This window comes from Aphelocoma coerulescens, chromosome 8 (assembly GCF_041296385.1).
Source record: "Aphelocoma coerulescens isolate FSJ_1873_10779 chromosome 8, UR_Acoe_1.0, whole genome shotgun sequence".
Taxonomy (NCBI): domain Eukaryota; kingdom Metazoa; phylum Chordata; class Aves; order Passeriformes; family Corvidae; genus Aphelocoma; species Aphelocoma coerulescens.
In genome coordinates, this window is record NC_091022.1 from 22013931 (window position 1) to 22027446 (window position 13516).

General features: G+C 50.1%; 1 protein-coding gene across 2 annotated transcripts; it reads left to right on the forward strand.

Moving 5' to 3' along the window:
• Positions 1 to 2842: 2842 nt before the first annotated feature.
• TMEM125 (transmembrane protein 125) lies at positions 2843 to 12585 on the forward strand. Of its 2 annotated transcripts, none has more exons than XM_069023121.1 (3): positions 2843 to 2930; positions 4406 to 4548; positions 8380 to 12585. In XM_069023121.1, the coding sequence occupies exon 3, from the start codon at positions 8690 to 8692 to the stop codon at positions 9350 to 9352; it is 663 nt and encodes a 220-aa protein (XP_068879222.1). In that variant the 5' UTR covers positions 2843 to 2930; positions 4406 to 4548; positions 8380 to 8689; the 3' UTR covers positions 9353 to 12585. The 2 variants fall into 2 exon arrangements, with proteins under 2 accessions (XP_068879222.1, XP_068879223.1); XM_069023122.1 differs by having other exon boundaries at positions 2854 to 2930; positions 4429 to 4548.
• Positions 12586 to 13516: the final 931 nt, after the last annotated feature.

The window sequence follows — 13516 nt, forward strand, 5'->3', positions numbered from 1 at the left end:
TCATCTGCTACAATAATTTCAGCAGGACAAAAAAAGGCAGCCCCGTTTCAGGCTCCCAGAATCTGGAATGAAGTTGAAATCTTATGTCATAACTCCTATAACTTTGATTAATTGATTTTTTTTTGTCTTTTTTCCGACATCCACAATCCCTTTAGTTCAGTTTTTCAGTGAAATTCTCCTAATAAGTCACTCTGCAAAGTACTCATACACAGTACAAAGTACTGTACTCAAAGTACAGTACAAAGTACAAAGTACTCATACAAAGTACTCATACACAGAAAAAGGCAGGGAGTCATTTCTTTAATAATGAGGGGGGGAAATCCTCTGAATTTTTCATCTTTTGTTGTCAGTGCATGACACGCTGTCCCACTGAGGAGTATTTCACATAGATCAGAAGTTTAAGCTACTGGTTGAGCATGGAATGATATGGTACTGTAACAGCCAGTATGTCGCTGGTCCATTTCCTATCCTGAATTGTGGAAAAGTGATGAGTGCTTTCATATAGTTCTAATAATACTATACCGAAGTAGGTGGTGCCAGGGCTGGGTAACATGTAAGCTGCATTGCCATCAGGAATACTAGACTCATTTCCAGGGTAATACCATGGCAAAATAGATGGTTCCATGAGCTCCAATGACTTTGGAGATTTCAGCTGAGTGCTTTGTCCCTGAATGTGGAATTAAGTTTCTTTAGTCTAATTTTTTTTCCATTTTGCATCTTTAAACTGTATGGAGCATAGGTTTCACAGGAGCAAAAGGAAGAAGTTAATAGTTTGTTAATGGGCTAGCTTAACACCCTTTCTTCCTCCTCCCCTCCCCATATAATCATCTTGATACTTCCTGTACAGAAAGAGGATGTAATTAATGTAATTAGTAAATATTTTAGAAACTAGTTCCCTCTAAAATTTTCAGGACACACCCATTTTAATTTGCTAGGCTCTGGTGTGGTATAATTTTCCCCTCTCTCTGTCAGGACAAATTGAGTGCTAGAATCATACAACACACTGCTTTAGTAGTTGTGGTTTAGAGAACTGCAATCAACCTCTCTGAAAAAGAAGAATCTTTTCCTAATATGCATATACAGGTAGAGAATTATTTCTAAATGGTGACTGGTAAGCTTAAAAATATGCCCCTATGTCACTCTTGTTAGAAAAATTTTAAAGGCAATACAAAGCCTGTCAGATGAAGCCCAGATAGCTTCAGCTGCCAGACTAGGCTGAAGAGGATTTTGAACTTGATCTTAGTGGCTAACGGGCAGCTAAAACAGTGCTCGTATAGGGGAGCATTAAACATCAGGCACAGCAGAGTGTTACAACTAAAGTTCATCAGACCTGCTGGAAGCAAAATAGATGTACAGGCCCCTCCTATACTGAGAAAATCAGACCAAGGTCAAACTTCCATGCATATACTCTATAAATGTTTTATAACTAAGTTGTAACTGGATTATGGTTTGTGTGCTAATGGTCTTCTAAATTCTCTCAGGGTGCAAAAACATTTTCCCCTTTCATTCTCTCTTGATTTGCATTGTTCTGTTTCTCCTTTTGGTACCTCCCTAAAGGAGCTGGTAAGCATCTCATGCTCTTATAAATCTACAGCCCACTATTTTAAATGAGTGTATGGCTATCTGAATAAGGTTTCCCCTTAGATGATTTCTTTCCTAACCAGGCCAACTAAAAGACCAGGTTTTTCTGGATAGGGTCAAGCTCATTGTTCAAAGGTGTTTGTATAGTAAAACCCATCACATCTCATTTGTTTTTTTACGTTTGGGACAACAACCTCTGGACTGATGGTATTTTACAAGTCTCAAAAGATCTATCGCATTTTTCTCAGACAAATTCCTGAAGCTGTCACACTACTTGGTTTCTATTTGATTAGCATATCCCAAGCTTCCCTTCTCACAGCCTGATAAAAAGCAAGCATGTGACTTAATAACTGAGCCTCCCTTTCCATTAGCCAGGCAAGAGCTGTTGTTCAGTCCCATTCTCTTCTTCCTGCATTTCCCTGGAGATTTTCCAGCTGCTCAGACTAACGGTAATGATCCCTTCTGCTATCATGAAACCCAGCCAGAAAGGAGGGGACATTCCCCAACAAACTTCAACATTCCTGCTACTCCCTTTTTTAATTCTTCAACTCTTAAATGAATCCTTTTCTGTTTCCCTAATTCCTCTCAAAATGGTTACTCTTTTTTTTCTCCAATGGACTACCAGGAAATATGCTCTTCTGCAGCATGGTAAACTCTGCTGGTGCTGCTGTTTCCCAGCGAGGGGGCTTCTGTAGCTCTCTTTTGATGGGAAGATAGCATCACAATGACATCTTCGCTGACTTGAGTGCCTGCCTGAACTACTACTGTAGAAAGATCAAGCCCCAATATGACTGGATGGCCCTAACCTATACAGTAGAGCAGGAGCTACTTTATTTAATACTAAATATTTGCTGAATGTATCAAATGTCTCCTAGCACTGCCAGCCTGGCTGCAGGCTTCTTCTCACCCTGCTGCCTGGGAGCTGCTCCCTGGCTCTGGCACCCCTTCACCTCCAGCTGGGAGGAAATGAGCCACCTTCCAGGATCGGTGTGTGGCCGGAGGCCAGATCCTGCCCGAGGAGGGAGGGAGGGGTAGCACCTGCACACCGGCGCGGCTCTGGAGCGTCTCCAAGAGCAGCAGCAGGTTTGCTGAGACGCCACCCAGCTGGGGAATGCACCTGCCCGGGCAGGAGGTGACGGCTGCAGCCGGACCTCGGTGCTGCCGCGGCACCAGGAAGGGGAGCCTCACCTGGATCTTGGCAGGCACTTGCAGGAGGAAGGGAAGAGATTTTCCCCGTGTGCTCCCTCGTTAGCTGGATCCAGTGGAAGGAAAAGCAGGAAAATCCATTGCTGCCAGCCAGGAGCAGGGAAGTGTGCTGGGTTGTCACGTACGGGCAGTGTCTTCCGCAGGTGAGTGATCCCTCCTCCCTGGGAGCTGTGCGGGAAGGGCTTCAGCAGCAGCTGCTGACAGGTTTGAGGCTGCTTCAGACTTACTTCTTAAGAGACCCTGCTTCTTGCCTCCAATTCATTCCTTGCACCACTGTTTCCTCTCAGCACGTAAGGCTTGGGAGTTTTTTGTTCCCTTGGAACTCCCAGGCCACCCTTGGCAGAGGTGCATCAGGACAGGCTCTGCGGGGTCAGGATAATGGATGCCTGTTGTGCATACAGAGAGGAAAGGGAACGTGGCATTTTACGATGGAGCGTGCCAAAACTGTCTAGATCTGTGTAAAAGGCAGCTGCACACTGACCCCACTACAACAAGCCCTCCACCATCCTTAACCCCAGAGCCCCTGGGCTTAGGGAAAAGAAAGGACAGTCCACCATCATCCAGGGCTTCCCTGGGGCTTCCCAAATGGTGTCTCATGGCAGGAGCACTGGGAGGACAGATGCTCACTTCTGGGAAAGCATTATCCATCTGTCAGGGGAGAGAGGATGGGATCTCCCCAGAGGTGCAGATTAAACTGCACAGGTTTGCATGGATTTTGAGCAGCCCAGGAAAGGAAGAGCATTGGGAATCAGTGGTTGGTGTGGCAGGCAAAGGAGTGTGGATCTCTTGCTAGGATTTTGGGTGAGACAGATAGATGCCACATAAAAGCCCCATTACTCCCATTGCAGGTTCCTCTATCCCCAGCCCTGAGTTCTCGGAGAAGAAACCTTGTCACATGCTCCCAGGGGCACAGCCAGGCCTTGAACACCATGACATTCAGAGCTTCTGGTTTGTGCATTGGCAGTGATTCAGGCATAAAACAAGATACATGAGCTTCATTCTCTTTGAGCCTATAGGGAGTTAGAACAGAATCAAAGATGCTTAGGAAACATTTCTTCACTGAGAAGGTGGTCAAACACTGCAACACACTTCCTAGAGAATTGGTTGATACCCCAAATCTGTCAGTATTGGAGAGGCTTCTGGGCAATGCCCTAAAAAACATTCTTGAACTTGTTCAGCCCTGAATTGTTCAGGCAGTTGGACTAGATGATCTCTTTGGGTCCTTTTCTATTGAAATACAATTGAATAGACAGAATACAATAGACTAGATTACAATAGACAGAATAGAATGTACTGTTTCAGTTGGAAGGGACATAACAGCAGTTCAGGGCTGACTCTCTTGGTAAAGAAAAGCTTCCTAAAGCATTGGAAGTTGAAAAAATTACATGAATTTATGGGAAAATGTTTATGCCTATTCTGGACTAAAGATTTTTGTGAGGCACGGAGTGGTGGCAAGTCCAAACAGTCTATGGCCAGACCAGGCCAAGAAGCAAATAAGCTGTGATAGACTGGGAAAGCAGGGGGCTGAGGTGGCTTGGATTTGTTTGAGATTGTGAAGCTCTGTTGGCTCTCATCCACGTTGCTCCTGTAAATCATTTTATGTATTGTTATTTTACAGCAAATCTTGTTGGACTCTTTCAGTCTCCATGATGCTCACGAAGTCCACATAAAAGCTGCATAAAACCCTTCCAAGGCTGGAAGTACAAGGAAGTACTGCAGGAGCCTGTCTCATCCCCAGACTTCCCCTCCTGAACCCTGTGGGTAAGCGCTGTTTCAAGGGGTACCCCGGGTTTGAGGAGAGGAGGGAAGTGAGGAATATTTCAAGAGCTGAATTGTATGTGGCTCTGAACTTAAAGTCTTAATTCATATACCATCCATGGTCTGTCTGTCAGATATCACACAGTCAGGCACTAAAAGTTTATAAGTAAATAAATATATGCATGTATCATTCTGAGGCAATCAGCCAGTGTACATATCCCACACCTGCAGCCAGGAGTGGCCAGAAGCACATTGATGATGACCCTCAATTTCCAGTTAAAAAATTGCCAGAGTAGGGGAAAAAAAAAACCCACAATGAAAAAGGAAAAACATGAAAATTTTTGTTTTCCTGCATTCCCAGTGCTTTCCTGTTCTTCCTCCACAGCTGCCAGCCAGCAGTGGGGAAGGACAGCATGTCTTTTTTTTCCTAAAATGTGCCCTTTGGACTTAAAGCATTGTGTGGCTGGGCCAGTCCTCTCCTCCTTTTTCTCTTGCCTACAGAGATGGCAGCACAGAAGGTGCTGGCTTCAGTAGTGAGTAAATGTAGAGATTAATGACCTGTGATCCACAATATCAAATACACCAATCTGATGGGCCAACTGGCTTGTTATGGTCTGTACCAGACCAGGGAGACCAGGTAGCCCAAAGAACACCAATGGAAGGGACAACAGCTTTGGATGGATGTCCTCCCTCATGGCAGAGCAGACATCTGTATTCCTTCCTTTCTCTCAGTCTGATCTGTGCAAACCGATGTGCTGCACGATGCCAAGAAAGCAGATCAGCAAAGCTGCTGTGAGATCTAGGTTCATCCCTTCTCCAAGGAGTGGTGGGTGACAGCTCAGGATAGGGCTGCTTTGGTTTAACATATAATGACAGAGTTTTCTGAAGAGGGTGGAAGGCAACCACCTTCTTCAGAAGAATGAGAAACTGTAACTAGATTTAAGGAGGAATGTTTTCATGGTGAGGGTGATTTAACTCTGGAATGATCCCTGAGGGGCTGTGGATCTGCCATCGGCACCTAAATGAATGGGGCCCTGACCTGCTCAGTCTGACTTTTAGGTGAACTCTGCTTTAAGCAGGTAACTTCACAAGGTCCCATCCCACCTTAATTATTCTGTGATTCTAGGAGTAAAAATACTGTTATTAGCAGCACAAACCCTCACGGTCTAGAGAAGCAAGTGTGGATGGTTTTAGAGCAAAGGTTATATTCCCAGCACATTTTCAAACAGACACAAGGAAACATGAAAGCACACTTCAGTGGAAACCTTTGCGTCTGCAAATAATTTGTTTAATAGAGGTTAATGTAAGTCTGGGAAACTCTCCAAATAATTTGTTTAATAGAGATTAATGTAACGCTGGGAAATACATACTTGTAGAGGTGATACCTAATTTTGTTCCTTGGCCAGATGCCCCTAAGGTTTTATTTTGCTCCCTGTCCTTCTTCTGAGTAAATAAAAAGCTAAAATGGTTAAATTTTAAAAAGTAACATGAGAATGCAGTGCTGTGGCTTGGTTTTTGATCACATTTTCCCTCATTGTGGTTTAGGCCATTGAGATTTTTTTTGTTTACTGTTTGACTTGCAACTTGTGTGCATAATTTGGGTCAAGCAGCAGAAGGACACAGACTTTGCACTTCTCCAAGCTTTATGTTCCCTTAGTCCAAAATCTCAATCTAATCTACAAACTTGCTATCTACTAGACTCACCCGGTAAGGAGGAGATAAGGCCCCTCTGTGCTTGGAGAAGGAAAGGCAGGAGGGACCAGTGTTTAGCACCAAGCTGATTTGCATGGGCTGAGGAAACAACTCCAGACTCAATGTCTCCTCGCCCCTCTCTACTTTAATAGTGCTCTGTGACATCCTCACCTTCCTGGGGACTCATGTCCTGGGCACACGCGGACAACACAAGGTATCTGCTGTCCAATGCAAAATCAAAGTGTGTCCCAGCAGGCACAAACCAACATGCTCAACCACAACAGCTCTTTTCTCTCTCTAATTTATGCTTTCTGATCATTCTGGCTCTAGCCACGAGCTGTAGGTCTCCCACGGGCCTCCCAGCAAGGGTCCCCCCTCTGGAGCCCGGGTTTCTGAGCCGCAGCCCATCGCTGCCCGGGCACTCCAAGCAGCAGCAGCAGCAGCCGGGCAGGAATAGCCCTGTGCGGCTCCCAGGGCGGGTGGCTCCCGGGCCTGCAAACCCGCCGTGGTCACAGACTTCCTGGACACGTGCTGCCGCTGGCAGCAGGCCCCGAGCCACGTCCAAAGTGACCTCATGCTCCATCACAGCCGGGGAGTGACTCAGGAGGAGCTTGGCCTGACACTGTCAGGCGGTGTCTGGTTCGGGCACTCCCCACACAATTGTCCTCCCTCTCCCCCCGCCCCATGCTGGCTGGGCCCTGATGGAGGGGGTTATGAGGGGTTTGCTGGCAGCAAAGGCATTGCCATAAGGGGATGCAGTTTGTGGAGAACAGAGACAGGGAGAGCGATGGGAGGAAAGATCCCTGGTGTGTGCAGAGCTGCCATGTGTGGAGGTCATAAATTGTCCCTGCCTGTGTGTAATGAGCCCCGAGCCCCAGCGCCGAGCAGAGCAGGGTACAGAGTGTGTTTGACATGGGCTGATGGGCTCCTGAGAGCCATTTCTAGCAGGCAGGGTGGCCGTCCCCCCACCCAGGAGAAGTGACACAGCTCTGACACAAGGGACCTGCGTCAGTTCCTGACATGGGCTCCTGCAGGACTCAGAGCAGTTCATGTGTGTGCCTGTGGTGGTCAAGGGTGCGTTATCCATGAGTAGGAGGTGACCAGAGAGGCTGCTCTTGGGTCTCCCGGGTTCAGCCATACCTGACACGTTCCCGTGCTGTCCTCCCCAACACCTCTCCTTGGTTTGGGTACTAGCTGTTCTGGAAGGTCTCTGTGGTGCTGTGGGACTGGCTGGAACACTCACATTGCCAGGGAGGAACATTATAGGAGAGAAATGAAAGTGGTTTCCACTCTTGGTCTAAAATTGTACCCAAAGAAGCATTGAGGGGGGCCAGGATAGTGGGGACACAAGCCTGGGAACCACAGGCTGTGAGCTCATACAAGGTGCTGTGCCCAAGGGAGCCCAGCTAGGCACAGCACCTCGGAGCCACCACTGCCCTTCCCATGCTCCCCTCCAGTGGCAAAGTGCTTCACAGACCAGCAGTGAGGAGAGTAAAATCTCAGGGTGCCAGCTGTCTGAAGGCTCTTTCCAGGGAAGTGCTGAGACCACTGGAGATGAAGCTACCGTATTTCTGTAGGGGACTTGTGTGGGGAAACCACTGGCAGTGCAGGGATAGGGACAGGGCTGAGAACATGCAGTTATGGCAGCTCTCACTCTTCTCAGCCACTGGAGTGGAAGGGTTAAACCCTGGTCCTGACCCCCACCTCCCGTTCAGGGCAGCAGAGCCAGTTGGTGACAAGAGGCTGATGCTGATGAGGGAGCATGTGAAGCCAGAGCTGTGAATGGGGCTTTATCCCAGGAGGGACCTGCCTCTGCTGCATCCCTGCCCTGCTGCCAGCACCAGCTGCAGGCAGAGTCCTGTGGGCAGCAATGTGCCAGCAGCCTCTGAGCGGGGCACACGGCGTTGGGGAGAAAGGAGACTCACCCTTGGGGCAGGCCAGGGTTCCCCGCAGCGCGTGGAGGTCTCCCGGGAAGACGAGTGGCTGATTTGTTCTCCAGCACACGTGGCTTTTGTGAGGAAAGTGCAGTAAGGTCTGCAGGCCAGCCTGGAGCGACCACGGCCCAGGGTTTGGCAGGGCAATATTTGGTACAGGGGAGCAGGGTCTCTGTTTAATGATATCTTCTCTTCTTGACTATTTCAGATGAAAGACACAGGAAAGGAAGGACACAGCCCTGGTTGTTCCCCTATGGTGCTGCTCTGGGAACGCTCCATCATGCTTCACAGCCCAGCCTGGGTGGTGGGCTCAACCCCAGCACATAGACCATAGCTCTCCAGGTGGCACCACTGCAGAAGGAAACTCCATCAGGATCCAAACAATGAGACAGAGACATCACTGCTGGAGAAATGCAGCTGCCTTCACCATCGCTGCTGCCTTGACCCTCCCTCCATTTGCTGTAAAGGTGTAAATTCATCTGTACCACCACTGTGCCCTCTTCACCCAGCTGCCCATCATGCCAGAGCTGGCAGAGCTGAGCAGCCCCCGCACCCCTGCGGATGTGGACCATATCCAGAGGAATATCTTGGAAGAGCACGTGGAGCTCTGGTGGTTCCAGGATCCCAAAAAGTCCATCCTGTGCTATGGCATGGCCGTGGTGCTGATCCTGGCCTGCGGGATTGGGGGCATCATCCTGCTGTACAGCACTAGCAGCCGGTCTGGAGAGTGGCGGCTCGCCGTGGGCACCACACTCTGCCTCCTGGCCCTGCTCGTGCTGCTGAAGCAGCTGCTGAGCTCTGCAATCCAGGACATGAACTGCATCCGCAGCCGGGATCAGATCGAGCTCCTGAAGAGTGGGGGCTTCTCGGACTGCCTGGTGCTGCTGCTGAGCGCCCTGGTGCTGCTGGTCTGCGGGGTGGTGCTCACCATCCTCTCCACCACCACCATGCAGCTCAGCCCTGCACGGCCGCTGGCCAGCATGTTCACCAGCGGGGTTATCCTCCTGACTGCTGGCAGTGCCATCCTCCTCTGCCTGCTGCTATACCTGCTGTGCACCTCCTGCCGCCGGGCTGCCCCTCGGAGCCTGGAGACCGGAGAGATCCGCGTCTTCACCATCTCCGGCCGCCTCGCTGGGAACAGGCGGCTTCCTCCCACTTCCAGCATGGCCAACCTGATCTGACCCAGGACACCTCTGCATGAGCCTTAGCGGATACAACCTGTCAGTGGTGGCCTTTCCCAAGGAAGGGCGAGAGCTGCAGTGTGCCCTGTGTTCCTGTTGGAGATGACTGGCATTTGCTTTACCCCAGGCTGGTGGCACAGCAGAGACTCGGGGTGCTTGGACGGGCTCTGACCTGGCTGGCATTTTATCTCCACAAAGCCTTCTGTGGCAGCTGCTGCCTGCCCAGCTGTGACCCATGTTACAGAGCGAAGGTGAGCCTGTCCTGTACCCCTGGGGACCCCAGTACTTGCTTGGTTCCTGCAGTTCCTGGAACTGTGTCACACATTCTCCTGGCAGGAGAGGCTGTGATTGTGGGTGGTATAAAACCAACCTTTGCTCTGTGCAGAGCTTCCAGCTCCTGAGTGAAGTAGAGCCTCTAGCAGCTTGTGAATAGCAGGAAATATTCTGTGTGTCAGCAGGCATGAGGGAGCCTGGTGGGAGGTATGGCTGCAGGAGCTGCTCCCAAGAAATCACTTGTGTGTCTGTGGGATTGAGTGTGGGATTTGCATGGGATTGCGTATGCCAGAGCTGCAGCATGGCTGGACCTCACATGAAATGCTGTTTGTGTTTGCAATGCCAGGATCTGTTCCAGTGTTACATTTCTGCAGCCCATCACCACCTGTGGTTTATCAAAGGGGTGATCAAGGGGTGCTGGCGTCAAGGCCCTGATGGGTTATCTGTGCTGGACTGAGTGTTGGGGCTCCGTTATCATGCCAGAGTGCTCCAGCTACATGAGCCACAAACAGCAAAGTGCAGTTGCTGGGGGATGGTGATGGGATGCCCAAATGTTGGGGCTAGGGCTGCTCTCTGCAACTGGGGAGTGCCATGCCCTCCCACAGGAGTTTCCCAAGCAGAGGCACCTCTGCTGCCAGGAGCCCTGCAGCTCATCCTAGTCCCTGCTTGTTCCCATGCTGTTTCTGTCTCCCAAGTGCTGCAGCTGCTGCAGGGCAAAAAAGTTCTTCTACTGTCACCTGGACCTTACCTGGAGCTTTTTTGGTGTTCTATCTCTACGAGGTGTCTTGTTTTTATCACCAAGGTGTCTCTCCCAGAGGCAGACTAACAATTAACCCCAGGAACTTTTCCCGTGACTTAAGGCTAATTTACCTGTCAAAATTCTCATTTCCTTCCTAGACTCATTAACCTTTTCACTGCCCTTTCCATAGACATAGATCCCAACCTCCTGCTGAAGATGCTCATGGCATGACCTTCTCTTCCTCTTAGCCCAGTTGGTCAGAGCAAGGTGCTACCACCACGGGCATGGGTTTGAACCCCATGTGGGCCATTCCCTTAAGAGTTGGACTCTTATGTTCCTTCTGGGTGCCTTCCAGCTCAGACTATTCTGTGATTCTTCATCTTCCTGTCTGCTCCCATTTCTCCCTCACCTGAGGTGCTCTGCCCCAGATGTTGGTTTTGCTCATTATTTGCCAAGTTTCCTCTGCAACGGAACAAGACTGAGCTATTATTTTTTGGAGCCTGGTATGAAATTCTTTTGGAAGAGGATGGTAGCTGATTCCCTTACTAACAGCATAAATCACTTTCTGTGTTACACCTGGAGGCAGTGTCAGAGTTCACCATCAGTGAGTCCCCCCAGCTATATGCTGGACAGTGAGGGGTTCATCCCTTCACAGCTCCACACCAACCATCCTCAGTGCAATGGGATCTCATGAGACCACACCTGTATTCACCTGCTCTTGCCCTGCTCCTGCCAACTTTCCTTTGCCTGAAGCCTTGGATCGTTTCCCCCAATGTACAGGTACATCATTTGGGCTTTTCTCTCTGTATCTCTTATTTCTACATTTTCCTCTGCCACTTTCACATCATCTGTAGATTTTATTAAACTGCTGTTTCCTCTTCTCTCTGCATCTCCTCCCTTAATCTGCCCAAGAGCCCAGACAGTGGTGGTGAGCTGAAATCCTCCTGTACTAAATCTCTTCAAAGCTGAGCTATTCTTCCCCTCTGGGCTGTTTGGCCCCAGGTCCACCAGGGACCCCTGTGCCTACACAGGAGGGGACAGGCTAGAGCTGAATGGTTTTGCACCATCACCATTGCTGCTGCTCTGCACATCTGTGTCAGTGCATGTGCACTTATTCCAGGCTGCACCCCCTCTGCCAGCACCAGTGCTCCAGCAGTGACTGCCAGCTCCCCCAGCCTGCACGTGCTGACGGGCCACAGCTGCCTGCACACCAGCTATTTTGCACATCTGGGCATTTCTGTGAAGAGGCCTGACTGTGCCCAGCTTGCAGCTCTGTGCTGCCTGCATGTCAATGTGAATCCTGTCCCCCCCATAGCCCCTTCAAAATGTGCCCCAAGTGCCTGTGAATTGTGCCAGAAAAGGGTGACTGACTGTGGGCCACAACAGCAACCCAAGGAGATAATGGCTGAGAGCAGGCTGTGCCTGAAGGTGGTGGCTGGGTGTCCAGCTGCCCAGAGGGACAGCCTGTGCTGCCCAATCACTCACTGACTCCCCTCTGCAGCACAGGTGCTGGTTTGTTTCTTGGTTCCTGTGTTGTGTGTGGGAACACATAATAAAATGTTAGAGAAGCTGATTGTGTTGAAGGCTGATACTTGAGCGCAGGCCTCTCTGCAGAGCGGGAGGTGTCAGGGCTTTGCAGAGTAATCCCAACAGCCCAGGGTCCCTCGTGCGGCTGTGGTTTCGGATCACCAATTAGTGTGACAATGCCACCACAGCCCCAAAAATGCATGTACTTCTTTCCTGATACACAACTCCCACCTCCAGCTGCATGTTAATCTCCCTCTGCTTAAGAACCCTGACATATCCAGATCCCCTTACCACTGCTCTGTGAACCTGAGACCTGGCCATGCCCCTGAAATATGCTCACATGTAGCACACAAAGCCTCCTGAATATGTCAGTGCTGGCTGGTTTGTTTACAGAGAAGCTGTTTCACCCTGTGGCAGGGCTGAGCCTCGCGGCAGCAGCTGCTGCCTGACACGAGCCTGGAACCAGTCTGCCTGCATGCCTGCTCCTGGTCCCGGCCAGCCTCAGCCCCGCCTGCAGAAACCTGACAGCACGGCAGCTTCCTGGGTGGACACCTGGAGAAGGATCCTCCTTTTCTGCTCTGACCCCTTATATTCCCAGCTCTGCCTGCCAGATGTATTTCCCTCCAAACATGAGTTGCCAGGTTTCACCCCACTTACACTGCAGCTGCCTGAGAGAGAGAGCAGAAAAATACGCACAGACACACACACACACAAGAAAACCTGCCATGTCTGCTTGGTTAAAAAATATGTGGGTGGGCCTATCAGCAGGGTCAAAGTAGACAAGCCATCCAGCCAGAGTGCTGAGGGACTGGTGACATCCTGGACGAATAAGCCTGGGCTCTCCTCCTGTCCTTGTTCCCTGCAAGCAGAGCCCAACCCCCCCCCCCGGCTGCCCCCTCCTGTCAGGGACTTGTGCAGAGCCACAAGGTCCCTCCGGAGCCTCCTTTGCTCCAGGCTGAGCCACACCAGCTGCCCCTGGTGCTCCTGTCCCTATAGCCACCAGCAGGATGTCCCCACAGGCCTTACAGACAGGCCCTGACCTCAAGTGACCACCCCACACAAGCAGGACCCCCCCAGTGTTCCAGTAGTGGGGTCAGGGAAGGTCAGCATTAGCAGCGCCTTGAAGAAGCTGAATTTTGTCATAGCTCTAGTTCTCAAAAGAATGGTAACATTCCAGAAATTCAAATTACCTATTACAGATCCTTTTTCTCCTAAATGTCTCCCCTCCAAGAAAATAAGCTGCTACCTCTGTTCATACCCCTGTTAAAAAGAGAAGCTGGAATTTTTCTGTCTTGGTGATACCTGGATTTGGAGCAAAATGGAAAAGACTCTGCACATCACACAACCAAGATCTGTAATCTCACCTCCTCCAGGGCAGGAAAGGTAGAACCTGCTATGGAGAGTTTGCCTACTAAGTCCCCGCTTAAAAAACTGCATCATGAAACTCTTCCTAGCAGCAGCAGGATCAGAAAATAAAGGAGGTTCTCTGTGTATTGCTGTGCCATGTTTTTTACCTGCAGCAAACCCAACTCTTTCCACGCGCGGCGATTTCTCAGCTAAGCCCTCCTCTCAGCTTTAACCATTCCTTTCCTAAAAGGCAGAGAGTTGCAGATGAATTCCTGCCA

Excerpts from the sequence above, each read along its gene's own strand:
- TMEM125 (XM_069023121.1), top strand. The coding sequence starts at position 8,690 with ATGCCAGAGCTGGCAGAGCTGAGCAGCCCCCGCACCCCTGCGGATGTG.